The sequence below is a fragment of the Gopherus flavomarginatus genome, chromosome 7 (assembly GCF_025201925.1).
Source record: "Gopherus flavomarginatus isolate rGopFla2 chromosome 7, rGopFla2.mat.asm, whole genome shotgun sequence".
Classification (NCBI taxonomy): domain Eukaryota; kingdom Metazoa; phylum Chordata; order Testudines; family Testudinidae; genus Gopherus; species Gopherus flavomarginatus.
Window position 1 is genome coordinate 2564138 of NC_066623.1, and position 16717 is coordinate 2580854.

The 16717-nt window shown below is 42.0% G+C and overlaps 1 protein-coding gene across 8 annotated transcripts in view; it reads left to right on the top strand.

The window, feature by feature from the left end:
- EBF1 (EBF transcription factor 1) overlaps window positions 1–16717 on the top strand; it is a 325256-nt gene that overhangs the window by 207122 nt on the left and 101417 nt on the right. For 4 of the 8 annotated variants that reach the window (XM_050961296.1, XM_050961300.1, XM_050961297.1 and 1 more), the window contains exon 8: window positions 1853–1994. In XM_050961296.1, the coding sequence (XP_050817253.1) occupies window positions 1853–1994 (142 nt within the window). The remainder of the gene's footprint in view (window positions 1–1852; window positions 1995–16717) is intronic. The other 4 variants (XM_050961298.1, XM_050961302.1, XM_050961299.1 and 1 more) reach the window with 1 other exon arrangement.

A 16717-nucleotide genomic window follows, 5' to 3' on the forward strand; every position in this document is an offset into this window, starting at 1 on the left:
TGGCGTTCTGGTGGACTATATCAGAAATTCTGAAATGTAAACTGTTCTGTTGTGTACCTCCTTTTAAAGAGAGAGGCTTGCTGGCTTGGCTAAAGATGTTTTAGCCACTTGACTCACTTTGTATTTTTAAGTGTTTAATGGGTGGTGAGAAATAGGTAGAATGGCAAAGTTTTTCATTTATTTTCTTTATCCAGTTCAAGTGATGACATTGAATTGTTGCAAGTGATCCTTCAAGTGTCCCCATCCGACCAGCGCTGAGAGGTAGCCGCTTCCTGGGAGCGTTGAAGCAGTGTTTGCCAATCCTTGTAAAGCATTTCACCTCTTCACAAGCTAAAGCCTCTCAAAACCAAGAACAATTAAAGCAAAAGCCTTTCAGAGCAACTGGGGAATTCAGCAAAATAAATCAGAAATCCTCTGCTCTGGCTCTGGAGGCTCTCCTCATTATAAGAGCAGATCTATTAGCCCCCTTGCCATTGTCTTTCATTTCTCAAGTGAGGTGATTCTAATTAAATTAATCTGCATGTCAATCTATCGGTGATCAATCAAGAGGGCTGAGGTTCCCCTGTGCGGCAGTGTGCTTGCGGCTGACAGGGGCTGATAATGGAGGAAGAAATAAACTGTCGAGCAAAGTTAATTAGTCAACATAATAGGTGGATTAAACGGAGCTGCTGATTGCTGTTTCACATGTCGAAGCATGAGGTGGGAGCTGAAACTGCAATTAACAGACAATTATTATATTTGGTTGTAAGAGGTCGCATGAATAAACATATCTCTGTGGGTTTCTGTTTTTAATCCCTTTCCCTGTTTAATATAAGGAGAAGTGTAGGTCATTTCTTCTTATTGTTTTAGTCAAAGTTCTCTGCGGCAACGCGTGCTCTTGTAAAATTGGCAGTCTACCCAGGGCCCCATCTTCAACTGGAATCAAACCCTGAAATGGTGAACTTTGTTAGTATAGGACATAGGGGTCAGAGCAGGGAACGGAGTGAGAGAAGCAGTGTGTGGTCCTGGAATTATGGTGGGGACCTGAGTGACCTGGATTCTGCTCCCAGCCAGCTGTGTGACCTTGGGCTAGTCACTTCCCTATTTATGCCTCAGTTCCCCCTGCCACACTTCGTGTCTTATCTATCCAGATTGGAAACTCCTTTGGGCAGGATCCATCTCAGACTGTGTCTGTATCGTGTCTAGGACAGTGGGTCCTGATCTTGTTGGGATCCCTAGACATGAGCATAACGCAGATGATAATAAGGGTGACTAGGTCTGTCCTTCTCTGAAGTGGAGACTGTCCGCAGACACACTGAAATGCAGCTCAGAGCTGGAGAATTTGGGATAAGTCCAGATATCCCTGGTGACTGTGGCTAAAAAAGAGGAGGTTGGGGCAAGGAGAGAAAGAGAACGCTGCTCTCATCTCAACTTCACAAAAAGTGTTTTTGTTTTCTTTTATTTTGAATCAATTCTCATTTGCAATGTCAACAGTGCTATCTACTTCAGCACAGAAACTGAAGGATAATTTAGGGTGAAACACAGCTGCCCTTGTATTTGCGGGGGGGTGGGAGAAATCTTTAATAAAGATCTTCTTGTTAAAATGATGGTTAACAGCGTACCTTTTGCCATACAGCTACAAACTCTGCAATTTGACTTAAAGCTGCATCAAAAGGTTTCTATGCCAAAGACTCACTCATCAATAGCGTCTCTTGTTAGATTTGTACAGCATAAGCACCAGTTATTATGCGAAATAGCTATGCAATTTTCTGCAGCTCCCAGCTGTTATTTATTTAACTGAGTTTATTACAATCTATGCTCTTTTTTTTTTAATATATCAAAATGTTGATCTGTTTTGCTCTTGTGCTTGCAGGTTGTGGTGTCGACAACAGTCAACGTGGATGGCCATGTGTTGGCGGTGTCGGACAATATGTTTGTACACAACAACTCCAAGCATGGGCGGAGGGCTCGAAGGCTTGATCCCTCGGAAGGTACGCCTTCTTATCTGGAACATGGTAGGCATATCATTTTCGTTGGTTGACATTGCTACTTTAAATGTGGATTTATTTGGTTTCTTTCTCATTTTTCATTTCAAATTGTCCTACAGTTGTCGAAACAGTCTTCTGGGCCAAATTTTTAAGAGATCAGTCTCCAAAAACTGGGCTTGGATTTTCAAAGCAGCAGAGTACTAGAGTTTTTGGTGGTAGGATGGGGAACGTGAGAAAATTCTCATGAAAAATCTGCTCCTTGCTTTATTGAAAAATGTCTGCGTTTTTGGGATCACCTCCCCTTGCACCCAAAATTGGAGTCAGGTTTTCAAAATGGCGCAGCTCCCCCTGGCATGTAAAAGATATGGGTAGAGTTTCAAAAGCACTTGGCACCCACAATTGGGACCAGATTTCTGGTAGCTGCTGGGTGCTGAGCGCTATAGAAAATCTGGCTACTACATTGAGTTTTTTAAAATGAGAGTTAAGCTGCTTTGAAAATCTGGACCTAATTAATGTTTTGTTTTTGCTTTGTCCTCTAAATTGGTGCCTGCTTCTAAAAATGAAACAAAACAAAACAAAAACCATGAGGGAATTCCCCCCAGCCCCTCGGGAGAATTGTCCCTTGTCTTTTGAAGTGGGTTATAATTCTGAACACATCAGGCACTTGCTCCCATTGACAGTCGTGGGTGTGGAATGCACCCAGCCCCTTGCACTGATTTGTGCCATAAGTGTTTGCCATGGATTACATGGGTAATTGGTGATATTCTGCCAAACAGTTAGAAGAAACCAGATAAAATTTGTCTCAAGGAAAGTGAATGCCACTTGGAAAAATGTAAACTACATATGGTAATCCAAATATTAATAATGGGAGAATATGCCATTTTCCACCACTCGAGGAATTGCTGATGAAAATGAGTTCTATGCTACTTATTCTTTTGGGTTCCGATCCTGCAGAAATTTAGTCATCTGCTTAACTTTATGCACGTGTGTAGCCATGCTGAAGTCAATGGGGCTGCTTGCGTGAGTAAAGTTGAAGGTATGGATAAGTGGTTGCAGGACTGGGACTGTAGTTCGCACTTACTAACCTAAAATTCTTAGCTCAGCAGCGTTTCTCATTATATAAACATAACTTACATCTGTATTTATTTAACTCTAAATTTTTATGTAGGTCATGAGCCATTTTCAGCTGTACTTCATCCTATAGAATTTTTTTCATCCCTGCCAACAACTTAATCTAATAAACAAACCACTGTCATAATGTTTGCTCGATTTTTTTGCATGGAATGTGCAAACTGCTTTTATTAATTAGCAAGAGGCAGAGCCTTACAAAGGACACGTCACTCTATTCAACCTTGCAATCTTTTTAACATAAACTCTTGTCTTTCAAAACCTGCTTATTTTTTGGCTTTGGTAGAACTGAGCTAGATACACTTTTTTTCCAGTGGGGACCATTGATTGAATGCCTACCTGTGATTAAGTTTATACTTTTTTTTTCCTCATACTTACAATTATTCTTGTCTTCACACATACTGTAATGCTACCTCCTTTTCATGTATCTACCACTCACGCTCCCACTAGCTAAGTTGCTCTGTGTGCAAAAAGAAGAAAATAATAAAATTATACCAATATTTCCAGGTAACCCTCAGGTTCAGTGGTTACCATTAAATATCAACATTTGACAACAGGCATCACATAATCACCACAATTATCTTCTCTTCTAAATCCTGGTGGGGGAAAGTGATTATCTAATCCAATCTAATTCTCAGGTACCTCTCGGATAAAATTATAATAATGGTGACCGCAGCAGAAAAAGATCCCTTCCTTCCTTTAGACATGCCAGACGTTTAACCTTTTTTCAGCTAAACCTGTGTCTCCTCCTACCACTGAACTCTGCGCATGTTTATGTGCATGTAATGGCAACAAAACTGGCAAGTACATTTGTTGTGCGTTGTCCAAAACATCTGACCGAATTCAAGGGTGGATACATGTTAAAGGGGGCGCCTAGCCACCAAAATTTTGAGCAGCCACCAAAAACTGAAACCCCACTCCTGCAACAGTCTATAGCTCTCTCCATTGGAGTAGGCTTCCCTCAAAGTTCCCTCCCCAAAATGTGGCCCTCTCTTACTCCTACTCCTGGATCCTTGGTCCTAAGGTCTGGGCTGTCTTCCCCAGATTTGTCCATGAAGAATATCCTTGGCTCTCCCATCTTCTGTGGTGGTGTTGGGCAAGTGGAGGAGAGGATGATGCAGGCCATATCAGGTTGCCAGTAGTTAGCTGTGCTGCTCACAGCTACTCTGGTCCCGTGCTCTGACTGATCATGAGGTTTGGATTGCAAGAAGTGTACTATCACACCCCTCTGACCAAATGTACCCAGATGCTTATATAGAGATTTTGAGCCCAAATGGAAATATCTGGTCAGCAAATGATGAATACCTCATGTTGTTTGTGGAGAAGTGCGGGCAGAAGGTGGTGATGTGGGGACCACAGTGGGGTGCTTGCTGGCTGGTTTTCTTAGGCATTATTAACCTTACAATTTTCTTTACAAACCTATGTTGGCAAATGCTGCTTTTAAACATTGAGTTCCAGTGTGTGTGACACCTAAAAAAGACTTTGGGTGCCGAGAAACAAAACTGGACAAAAAGTTTTACCTTCTGAGCCATTCAGGAGCCTTGTGTCTCCACACTTGGGTTTTTACCATCTCATTTGCAGGTAGCCTGGATTATTTTTGGGATCTCCAACACAGATCTATATTTATAGCCTGCTGGTCAGACAGTAAAAGGAAAGCTCCTTTTTAGCGACTCATCTCTCTGTACATAAGTAGAAACCAAGATCATGGTTTCACATCACCACACTATACTCCTTGATCCTGGAGAGTTAATAAGCTCATCTTTCAAATAAATATCTCCCTTTTTCAAAAGGCAGAGGCTAATTATTTCATACCGCTCTGTGTGGTATAAATAGGGTAGGCCACAGTGATTTGTGGTTTGCAATAATTATCACATTTTCACTCACAAATAGTTGGACCCTTGCTTGTTTGATATTTATGGTAAACCACGGGGCTGACATGGTTGACCTTTCTAAATTATACAAATACAGTAAGATGTATAGAGCTAATATAGATCAAAATCGGAATAATATATGTTGGTTTATACTTCATCTTAAGTGTAATTTTAAAAGGAAAACCTTTCCAAAACAATTTAAAGGACTAAACCCAAACCGAGGGAAAAGGAAGGGAATGCAAGAGTTAGCATTCAAACAGGCCTAGAGGGACTCTTTCAGGTTTTTTAGCATGAAGCCCGCACTCTAGATCTCTGCAGAGTTTCTTGCATAAGCTCTTTTTCCTTGCTTCAGATTAATTTTTCAAATCTCTGAGTGTATTTACTTGAATTTAAAGCCAATTGCAGCATCAGTTTCTCTCTCATTTTTCCTCTCTGGCAGAATGCAGTGCCCTCAAAAAATGATCATGCCGGAGACCCTGTCAGTTTGCATGCTCTAACACTTTATTATCTAATGATCTAATATGCAGCAAGGCAAAGAGGAGGTGCTCATCACTCTGACAGGATGCCTAAGAGAAGTGACTAAATTACTTTATGTACCATTAGCGCTAGCAGCTACGGTGAACTCACTGTGAGCGTTTATGCAAATACTCCTGAATACATTCAAGTGGCCTTGTCAGGCAGACGACTGACAAGCAGTTTAAATGCTCTCTTTTTTTTTTAAAGGGCCAATTTTATTTCTTCTCCCTCCCCATTCCACCCTCCTCCTCTTCTCCGCGGAGAGATCACTGAGGAATTAGGCTCACTGGTGACTGACTTGGTTCTGTGTCAGTCTCAGCAGCAGCAGCAGCTAAAGAAGAAATGTATCATTTACATGTTTCAGACAAGCTACAGGACTTGATTTCAGAACTGCAGATAGAAGCAAAAACAGTTGTGATGTCTAATGCAATGCCCTGCCACTATTGTTATATTTCTGATCTTTCTATACACTGCTTATGAAGCCAGAGACTGCCTTATCCTGCAAAATATAGTGACTGCACCTATGCAAAGTCTTAGTAACTTTAGCGGAGCCTCCTCTTTAAAGAGACAAATACAAATTCTCCTCTGCCTTTCTTGAGATACTACCTCTGTTAAATAACCATTTTTTGCTGGTGGCTTAAGGTAGGGTTCCCTGAAATAACATTCAAGTGCCTTGTTCTTAAACAAAGCCGTATTTCCAGTTAAAAATCCGTCAGATGCTGAGCAATACATACCTGCTGACTTTATTCCTGGAGACTTTATACAAGCCTATCTCCCACTGAAGGCTGTGGAAGACCTGAGTGGGAAAGGTTTGCTGGAGGTTTTTAATTGGTGTCTTGCTTTCTGTTTTACATTCACAATATGGTGCCACCCACCCTCCTTTATAAATCATTCTGATAGGACAATTTGTAAAATGAAGCCTCAGTTCTGAATGCCTTTAAACCTTGTTGTAACTGCCCAGATCGTAAGAACACTATACAGACATAGATGGGCCATTTCATATCTAGAATTGAGCTAGATGTCACTGTGATATCAATTCATTCCTCCTAAAAGATATTCAGAGATTTGACTTACTGACCTAATTCTTGTGCTGTAGAAAGATGACTTGGCCACCGCACTTAGATCTTCTTTTAACTGGAGTGAACCTGAATGATATGAATAAACTTACTGTATCAACTCCTTTTTAACCCTTTTGCCCCTGCATTCTTTAATATTGCATGCAAAACACACTGCTTATGTGTATCTTAGTAGTTAAGCTGTTAATATAAAATAGGAGAATGAAATGGAATAAATGCCATGAGGAAGACTTCAATGAGCTGAGAAATGGGGTCATGCTTTAAAAAATGACATTTATCCTTCCACTTAACTGGTTTTAGTCCAAAAATTGCAGGTCTAATAATATGGGGACTAATGCAATTTGTGAAGTGGTCCCAGGTTAAGTAGGCAAACTTTGGTGTTTATCTGACTACTCCTTGGGGGGAGGGGCAGCACCTGCTACATCTGAGATATTATTATTTATTTGCCAGGAAGTGAAAAATAGAACCACACGTACAGACACTTTTATTAAGCATATCAAGAGTTATATGGTATTAAAATACGCACAGAGAGGCCAACGTTGGAATGCAGCTTAATGGGGCTTTGCAGAAGGACTTTAAGGCTGCGGGGAGTTGAAATAGAGACATGTCTTTTTTGGCCCCACACATATAACCAGGCATATGCTGGACTTAGTTCAATCTTGCCGTCCTATATAATAAACTATTTAAAAGATTAGGATGGTACCTCTTTGATAGAGTACAATTGGCTTGCAATTCTGGTTTACTTCAACGTTCTAATTTATTTCCCGTTAGGAAAGAGTACCTAGGATTGTTGGACATCGACTAGCTTACACAAGGGAGAAAAAATTGACTCTAACAACATTGCACAACATGTATATTAGTAATAATAAATAAGCCTTAATATGCTGAAGGGTTGCAAAACTTCAAGCTGGAAATAATTTTCTTTCTGGTGTTTGACTTTTGGTTTCTCATATCAGTTCCCTCATAAATGTGGTGACTCAGAAATTCAGGCAGATTTTTACATAATGGTGTGTTTATGTGTGTTTGTAGTTTGACATAACTGGGTGCATGCTATTAACCTCTTCCCTGCCCTATGGACATATAGGAGCTACATCATCTCATATGTAAGGGAATGCTCTACAGCTGGATTTAATCCATTAGGTATAGCCAGGTGGAGTTGCAGCCTTCTGTTCTTTTGGATGGACAAAGTAGATCGTGAAAAGTCAGGTTTTTAATTTTAGAAAACATGTAGTTCTCCCCCCTAAAAACAAATAGCACTCATTCCCAAAGATCCCTGGGCAATCTTAATAAGATTTCTACAGTAAGGGCAATTAACCACTGGAACAACATACCTAAGGATATCATTGAATCTTCTTCACTTGCACTCAAGTCAAGATGGATGTCTTTCTTAAAAATAACCTCTGTCTGAGCTATATCCTACGGGCTTGATGCAAAAATTATTGGGTGAGGTTCTTTGGCCGGTATTATGCCGGATGTTTGACTAGATTTTAATAATAGTCCCTTCTGGCCTTAAAAGATATGATCAATCAAAGTAGTAGTAGCAGTAGAACCTGATTTACGCAACTCCAATTTCTGGATCGCTAAATTCTGTCAGCCAAATTTTGTCCCACTGATGAATTTCTGCTAATGCAAAGGAGCTCTCTTCAAGATAGGAGCTCTGCTTCTTTGTGATTTCAGAGCTCCACGGGAGCTAGGGGAGAGAGCAAGAGAACTGACTTCCTCAAGGCCAGGCATCTCAAACAAGAGTTCATAAAACTCTCTGTGTATCTAGGCTATTATATTGATATCCATTGCCAGTCTTGGAGAAGCTGGCAACTTAAGAGCTGTATCTTCAACTTTATGAAGGTTTTGGGAATTCTCCAAGACCTTTATGGAATCAGAGCACAATTACAGAAAAACCTTAGCTGCTGTGTTTGGCTGAACTCTCATAGCTACCAGTACATTACTACATTAAGTCGCACTCAAGCAGGCAATGAATATTCATAGGTAATGAGCATTTGTTACATGTCAATTTGCTTTGCTGGCTGCCATGTCACCAGTACAATGGCATCATGGGGGGATAAGAATGACACTAGGATTAGAGAAATGTTGGAGTGATGCGTCCCTGAATAGTGGTGAAGTTTGCCAGACATTCCCTTTCTCACATGTCCCAAAATGTGCACACCAGTCAATTGCAAAGCCATACATTATTATAACAGAATTAATATCTACTTCCAAAGATTTACCAAGCAAACAAATGCTTCCATTCGATATCTCTCAATTAGAAAAACACCCAGGCTGCTGTTACTCTGGTAGAAAGAGGATTCTTTCCCCAATCATCTAGGGGAAGTAGGATTCGGCTGTGTACTGTGATAGGAAATAAAGGCCAAGAACTTTTAAAGTGACTGCAGATTTTGGATGCCTCTCTGGAGGCAACTCAGAGGAGCCTGATTATCAGAGAATGAGTGTTCGGCACTTTGTGAATATCACGCCACTTCAAGGTATCTCAGGCAGGGCACCCCAAAACTGATGCACCTCAAATCATTAGTTACTTTTGAAAATCTTAGCCAAAGGATCCCATTCAAGTTAATGGCAAAACTCTCATTGATTTCAGTGAGGGAAAAATAGGGCTTAAAAACTTAGTATTGATGAAATTTTATTTCCAATTTGTTGGGTTTTTTAAAAAATTTTTTAAATTTCACCAATAAAGAAATCCTGCATTTTCCCTGCAAAGCTTGAAGATGACTTCAACTAAAACAGTTTCCTGGAGCTGTGTGAGCATGTAGATCAACATCAGGATTTCTCCCCTAATATCTGTTGTTGGGACTGCAGAAAGTTTCCGCTGCCAAATGGATATTTGACAGAGCTCCTCCAAAAACAATGAAATGAGTCAACAGCATGAGCCAGGAAACTGATGCAGAAAATAGCACCCAATGGGTTGGTATGAGCCACTCAAATCCAAATTGCAATCTCAATGCTTATGAAGCACACTATTAATACAAATGAGGACAAGTTTTGTCTATGGACCTAATCTGTAGTGCACTGAAGTCAATGAAAAGACTCCAGTTGATTTCAATTGGCTATGGGTTGGGCATAGATATGCGTTACATTTATGTATGTAATGCGCCATGGAACTATATGCAAGGGCTATACAATAATCGGGCAGCTCCAGGCCCCAGCATGCCAAGCGCGTGCTTGGGGCGGCATGCCGCGGAGGGCGCTCTGCCGGTCGCCAGGAGGGCAGCAGGCAGCTACGGTGGACCTCCCGCAGGCACGCCTGCGGAGGGTCCACTGGTCCTGCGGCTCCAGTGGTCCACCAAAGCTGCGGGACCAGCAGACCCTCTGCAGGCACGCCTGCCGCCCTTCCGGCGATCAGCAGAGCTCCCCCCCCTTGCCCCCCCGCGGCATGCCGTCCTGCTTGGGGCGGCAAAATGTCTAGGGCTTCCCCTGACAGTAATATTGGCACTACTGTGCCTATGCACTGTTGTTGTAGCCATTGTCAGTCCCAGGATATTAGAGAGACAAGGTGAGTGAGGTAATAGCTTCTATTGAACCAATTTCTGTTGGTGAGAGAGACATGCTTTCGAGCACACAGAGCTCTTCTTGTATCTCACTCATCTTATCTCCCTACTGTGCTTACGTGTTGCATCATCTTGCATTGTAATATCATCCTTAAAGTTTCAAAAAGTGCAAAAGTGGTGGAGAAATATGTTGGGACATTTTGCTGATGAATGTTGATCTGATGACTTCAGGCCTCTGAGATGGTTATTCTCCAGGAAAGTTCAGGTTAGATTCCCCGTCCACAGTTTTAAACATAAGAAAACGTAGCAGCAGCAATAGGAATAAAATGTCCTTGAAATGTCCACGTGAGGAGAAGTAGATGTGGTAGAGCAGCAATCTTCGAGATACTCCTTCAGACATGGTAGGCAAGGAAAGAGGCTGAGAGAAAGGGGACCTGATTCTGAGCTCCACCCCTGTTCTGTTTGTGTTATAACACCGTTATTTTCAGTAGCATTTCCTATAGTTTCTGTAGTTTCCAGTAGCAATTCCTATAGTTAAGAATGTGCTTAAATTCTTTCCTGAATAAGGATGGGCTGCTAAATCAGGACCCGTGTGGTTGTTTCATTTGATAATTTAAAACATTTTCTTTTTCAAGACAGGATTTTGAAGGCACCAGTGATAGGAAGGCGCCTCATTGACTTTCAGTGGGGATTGTGTTGGTCGCCTCGCTTCCTTTTGTGCCTTTGAAAATCTTCCACAGAGTCAGTTTTTCCTAGGACGCTGTGCAGGAGAGTATCACAGGTAGTAACCGCATTCAGCTGATTCCTGTCATCAGTATTTCCACTGACATCCGTGGGTCTAATTGTTTGGGCAGGATTTGGCCCATTCAGACTGTTCTCAGGATTATGTCTCTGTTGACTTCTAGATGGTGGGTATATGTTGATATAGTTTATCATTAAAGCACAACAAATAGTTCACCACCAATAACTGCTTTGATGAATTTGGCCTGGGATTTCCAAAAATGTTTCATCCTGGCCGAACTCTGCTCCCTCTGAGATCAATGAAAAAACTCCCACTGAGTGTTTTTGGAAGTCCTTGCCACATTTTTTTCTGAGTATATCCGGACACTTTATCTTTTCTATTCCACCTCTTCTGCATTTCGATTCATTCCAGGCATTCACAGCCCCCTCTTTGTGCACAAAAAATCTTAAACATGAGAGCAACTGTGATGTCACACATACTGGCTTGTGGCCTTGCTGAATGGAATGGGTGTGGTGAGGAGCCTGATTATAAAAGGGAAATTTTTCAAAAAGCATCTAAATGGCTTAGAAGCCTAAAATCATTTTCAAAGGCGAGTTAGGGATTTAGGCCTACATTAGGGAGGCAGTTTCACTTAGTGGCTAGATTGCTGGACTGGGACTCAGGAAGGGAAGAGTCTGTTCCTGGCTCTGCCAGTAGCCTGCTGGATGACCTTCGTCAAGTCACTTTGCCTGCCTGTGCCTCATTTTCCTAATCTGTAAAATGGGGATGATGATGTAACTCCTTTGTAAAGTGTTTTGAGATCAGATGATGTAAAGCACTAGAGAAGAGGGCGATGGTGTTAGTATTTATTCTTATTTTCAAAAGTGACGAGTGATGGGTGCCTCAAGTTGGATCTCAACTTGAGACACCTAAAAGAGGCTGAGTATCAGAGGGGTAGCCGTGTTAGTCTGGATCTGTAAAAGCAGCAAAGAGTCCTGTGGCACCTTATAGACTAACAGATGTTTTGGAGCATGAGCTTTCGTGGGTGAACACCCACTTTGTCAGATGCATGTAGTGGAAATTTCCAGGGGTAGGTCTATATATATGCAGGCAAGCTAGAGATAATGAGGTTAGTTCAATCAGGGAGGATGAGGCCCTGTTCTAGCAGTTGAGGTGTGAAAACCAAGGGAGGAGAAACTGGTTTTGTAGTTGGCAAGCCATTCACAGTCTTTGTTTAATCCTGAGCTGATGGTGTCAAATTTGCAGATGAACTGAAGCTCAGCAGTTTCTCTTTGAAGTCTGGTCCTGAAGTGTTTTTGCTGCAGGATGGTCACCTTAAGGTCTGCTATAGTGTGGCTAAGGAGGTTGAAGTGTTCTCCTACAGGTTTTTGTATATTGCCATTCCTAATATCTGATTTGTGTCCATTTATCCTTTTCCGTAGATACTGTCCAGTTTGGCCGATGTACATAGCAGAGGGGCATTGCTGGCATATGTTGGCATATATTACATTGGTGGACTTGCAGGTGAATGAACCAATGATGGTGTGGCTGATCTGGTTAGGTCCTGTGATGGTGTCGCTGGTGTAGATATGTGGGCAGAGTTGGCATTGAGGTTTGTTGCATGGATTGGTTCCTGAGTCCTGTTGGTTTCTTTCTTGGGTTTGTCTTGCAGTAGGAGGCTTCTGGGTACACGTGTGGCTGTGTTGGTCTGTTTCCTTATTTCCTCGTGCGGGTATTGTAGTTTTGAGAATGCTTGGTGGAGATTTTGTAGGTGTTGGTCTCTGTCTGAGGGGTTAGAGCAGATGCGGTTGTACCTCAGTGCTTGGCTGTAGACAATGGATCGTGTGATGTGCCCGGGATGGAAGTTGGAGGCATGAAGGTAGGCATAGCGGTCGGTAGGTTTTTGGTATAGGGTGGTGTTAATGTGACCATCACTTATTTGCACCGTGGTGTCTAGGAAGTGGACCTCCCGTGTAGATTGGTCCAGGCTGAGGTTGATGGTGGGGTGGAAGCTGTTGAAATCGTGGTGAAATTTTTCCAGGGTCTCCTTCCCATGGGTCCAGATGATGAAGATGTCATCAATGTAGCGTAGGTAGAGAAGGGGCGAGTGGACGAGAGCTGAGGAAGCGTTGTTCCAGGTTGGCCATAAAAATATTGGCATATTGTGAGGCCATGCGGGTGCCCATAGCGGTGCCACTGATCTGGAGATATATATTGTCATCAAATTTGAAATAGTTGTGTGTGAGGATAAAGGCACAGAGCTCAGCAGCCAGTTGTGCTGTGGCATCATCAGGGATACTGTTCCTGACAGCTTGTATTCCATCTGTGTGTGGGATGTTTGTGTAGAGAGCCTCTACATCCATGGTGGCTAGGATGGTGTTTTCTGGGAGGTGACCAATGCATTGTAGTTTCCTCAGGAAATCAGTGGTGTCACGGAGATAGCTGGGTGTGCTGGTGGCATAGGGTCTGAGTAGAGAGTCCACATATCCAGACAGTCCTTCAGTGAGAGTGCCAATGCCCGAGATGATGGGGCGTCCAGGATTTCTGGGTTTGTGGATCTTGGGTAGTAGATAGAATAACCCTGGTCGGGGCTCTAAGGGTATGTTGATTTGTTCTGGTGTTAGTGTAGGGAGTGTCCTGAGTAGATGGTGCAGTTTCTTAGTGTATTCCTCAGTGGGATCTGAGGGAAGTGGCCTGTAGAATTTGGTATTGGAGAGATGTCTGGCGGCCTCCTTTTGGTAGTCAGACCTGTTCATGATGACCTAAAAGGGGCTGACTTTCAGAGGGTGGGTGCTCAGCACTTTCTGAAAACAAGGCCCCCATAAAGTATGTCAAATTGGGCACCCCAAAATCTCTAGTCTTTGGGACAGATGTTCAAAGGTATTTAGGTGGCTAAAAATGCAGATAGGCACCTACTGGGATTTTCAGAAGCACCTAACAGATTAGGAACCTACAGTAATTCCCATTAGTTCCATTTCCATTTCCCTGTTAATCAGCAATGCATGTGAAAGGGAATTCAGACACTATATGCAATATAAACCTGGTGTTTTGATAAATAACCTTGGTTATGGTATTTTGGTAGCTATTTAAGAGGCTCTGTACATACTCAACATGAGATCAAAGCATGTTTCCTTTAAAGTCCCTGTCTATGATGTAGAATGGCAAGCGGACAGAGCAGAATTCCCCTGGTGTCTAGGGTTTGGCTATACTCTTCGCTGAGGTATTGCCTGAAAATGCAAACTTGCCTACAGAATTATGGATTTGGGGTTATCCGCTCCTTGCTGGAAGGGAAGGTCAGAACTCAGCGTTAGTTTCGGGCATCGCCATGGAGCGGCCCCTATTTCAGTGCTGCGGTTCTCATTGGGTGGATTGGGATTTGAAGTCACAGGGCCATGGAGCAGTGCGTCCAGGTTAAAACAGGTTGTTCACCATTCTCTGACTCTTTGATGATAAGCTGAGAGTGAAAAAATGCTGAACAAATTTGGCCCTCTGTAGAATTTTCTTATATTAAAGGGTAAAACAACCTAGCTTGTGAGCTCTGTTCTTCTCCTGTGTGTCTGGTAAAGCACCTAGCAGGGGTTGGCCACCTTTCAGAAGTGTAAAAGCAGCAAAGAGTCCTGTGGCACCTTATTGACTAACAGACGTTTTGGAGCATGAGCTTTCGTGGGTGAATACCCCCTGTGTACAGGCATCTGACGAAGTGGGTATTCACCCGCGAAAGCTCATGCTCCAAAATGTCTGTTAGTCTATAAGGTGCCACAGGATTCTTTGCTGCTTTTACAGATCCAGACTAACATGGCTACCCCGCTGATACCTTTCAGAAGTGGTGTGCCGCGTCTTCATTTATTCACCCTAATGTAAAGTTTCATGTACCAGTAATATATTTTGATGTTTTTGGAAGGCCTCTTTCTATAAATTTATAATATATAACTAAACTATTGTTGTATGTAAAGTAAATAAGGTTTTTAAAATGTTTAAGAAGCTTCATTTAAAATTCAATTAAAATGCAGAGCCCTCCGGACCGGTGGCCAGGATCCAGGCAGTGTGAGTGCCACTGAAAATCAGCTTGCGTGCCGCCTTTGACACACGTGCCATAGGTCGCCTCCCCTTGGCCTAGCACAACGTGGCCCTGGCCCTTGACTGGTGCCCCTGGTGCTACTACAGTTTAAATAAATGAATAAAGTCGTATTATTTTATTATTATTTTATCAGCTGCATTGAAAGAGCAACTTCTCTAAGCATTTCTAGGCCTGGGTCCAAAGCATTCACTCTTCAGATTTTCAGCATGCTGGTTTTATGTGGTGTCAGTGCTGGGCAGATACTACCAAGTATAAATGTGTTTTTATGCTTGTGTTTTTGCAAGTAAAACCTAAATTATGGGAAAGAGGTACTTGACCCTTCCATTTACTCTAGTACAAAGAACAGAGGCAGCAACATTCTGAAAGACAAGAGTCTCTCAGTCTTTGGATGTAATGAGGTCTTCTTCCTTCAATGCAGTTCGGGTTGTGTTGCCTGCATTACTGTCCCACTGCCATAACAAACACGGACTGAGCATTATTTGTTTTCCTGCACCAAACCATAATAATAATTAATAATAATATCAATTGAATCATTGTTTATTTTTCTTTTCCACTCCCCCGCCCCCTTTATTCATTAGCCTGTAGTGTTTTTCTGGCTAGGAGAGCAGCTGAGCTAAGCCATCTGACTACTTGGGCTGCTTTTCTTATAAAACAGCCAGTTTCTCTACCTACTCCCTTGGCCCAGAGCCTGGCCCCCTGAGGCCATCCTTCGGACCCAGATCTCTCAGTTGGCAGCTCAGTGTAATCTGTCACTGAGCCTGCCTGAGCTGAATTTTTGCATATGTTGAACATGCATCCTTGCTGCATCTGGCAGGCTGCAACAATGAATGCAAAAGCCTGTGTCTTTAATAAGCAGCTGATCAAATCAAAAAGCAACATGAATGGAAATAAAGGTATTTTTTTATGTTTTTTTTTCTCTTGGCCTGTGACTAGACTGAAATAGTAATAACAGGTATCTGCACTGTTTTCTTTTTTCATTTTTTTTTTAAATCTTGAATATTTAACCATGATATCTCCAAAGTGAAAATATATCATACATTCCAATACGGTGATAGATTTCAGAGATGAAGAGCCATGCTGCTTAATGTTGAGTCATGCCTGCATTTCTAAATTTATGGCAGTATTATGGTTTAATGAATTGAACAGGTCCCAGAATAACAACAAAAATCCTTTTTTGTTTGAATTTTGATACTGCACACTTTGGTCTTTAGAAGACTAAAACCAAGATGTTTCTTTAGTGGTAAATCGTCAAGCTGACTTCATCCTGTATTACTAATTGTGTGTGTGTGTGTGTGTGTGTGTGTGTGTGTGTGTGTGTGTGTGTGTGTGTGTGTTTAAACGGCTGCTTTTAGTCAGGCTACTAGACATAAGCTAAAAATTCGTATTCTGATAGGCACAGCAAACCTCTGAGAACAGATGGAGCAGAATGCAGCACAAAGGTTTAATCCTATCAGGATGATTCCTGTACGGCCATCTGGATAAGCCGGCGCACAAACTCAATGCCTGTTAAAAATACAACTTAGGCCAAGATTAACGTCACAGATTTTCCACTAGACTTGTTCATATTTGACTTTGTGATTCTCCAGAAAATTGCATTAGAGTACATCGTCTGATTTGTAAGAGAAATCGGAAGAGGGATAAGAACTCTTAGGGTACTTGAATTTTCCTTAGCATAACTGGATTTCAGTTCCCTCCCTCTTCCCCTGTCTCCCACAATTGCTTTGCGTTTCTACATGGATTGTTCAGTTTTTGAAAGACGATTTCCTCAGCCTCTTTTGTGGACTGTTCTTAATCAGAAGAATTGGGCTAAAAGTTAATTTTGGTCAGGAAATCTATTTTTCCAAGAAGAAAGGAATGATG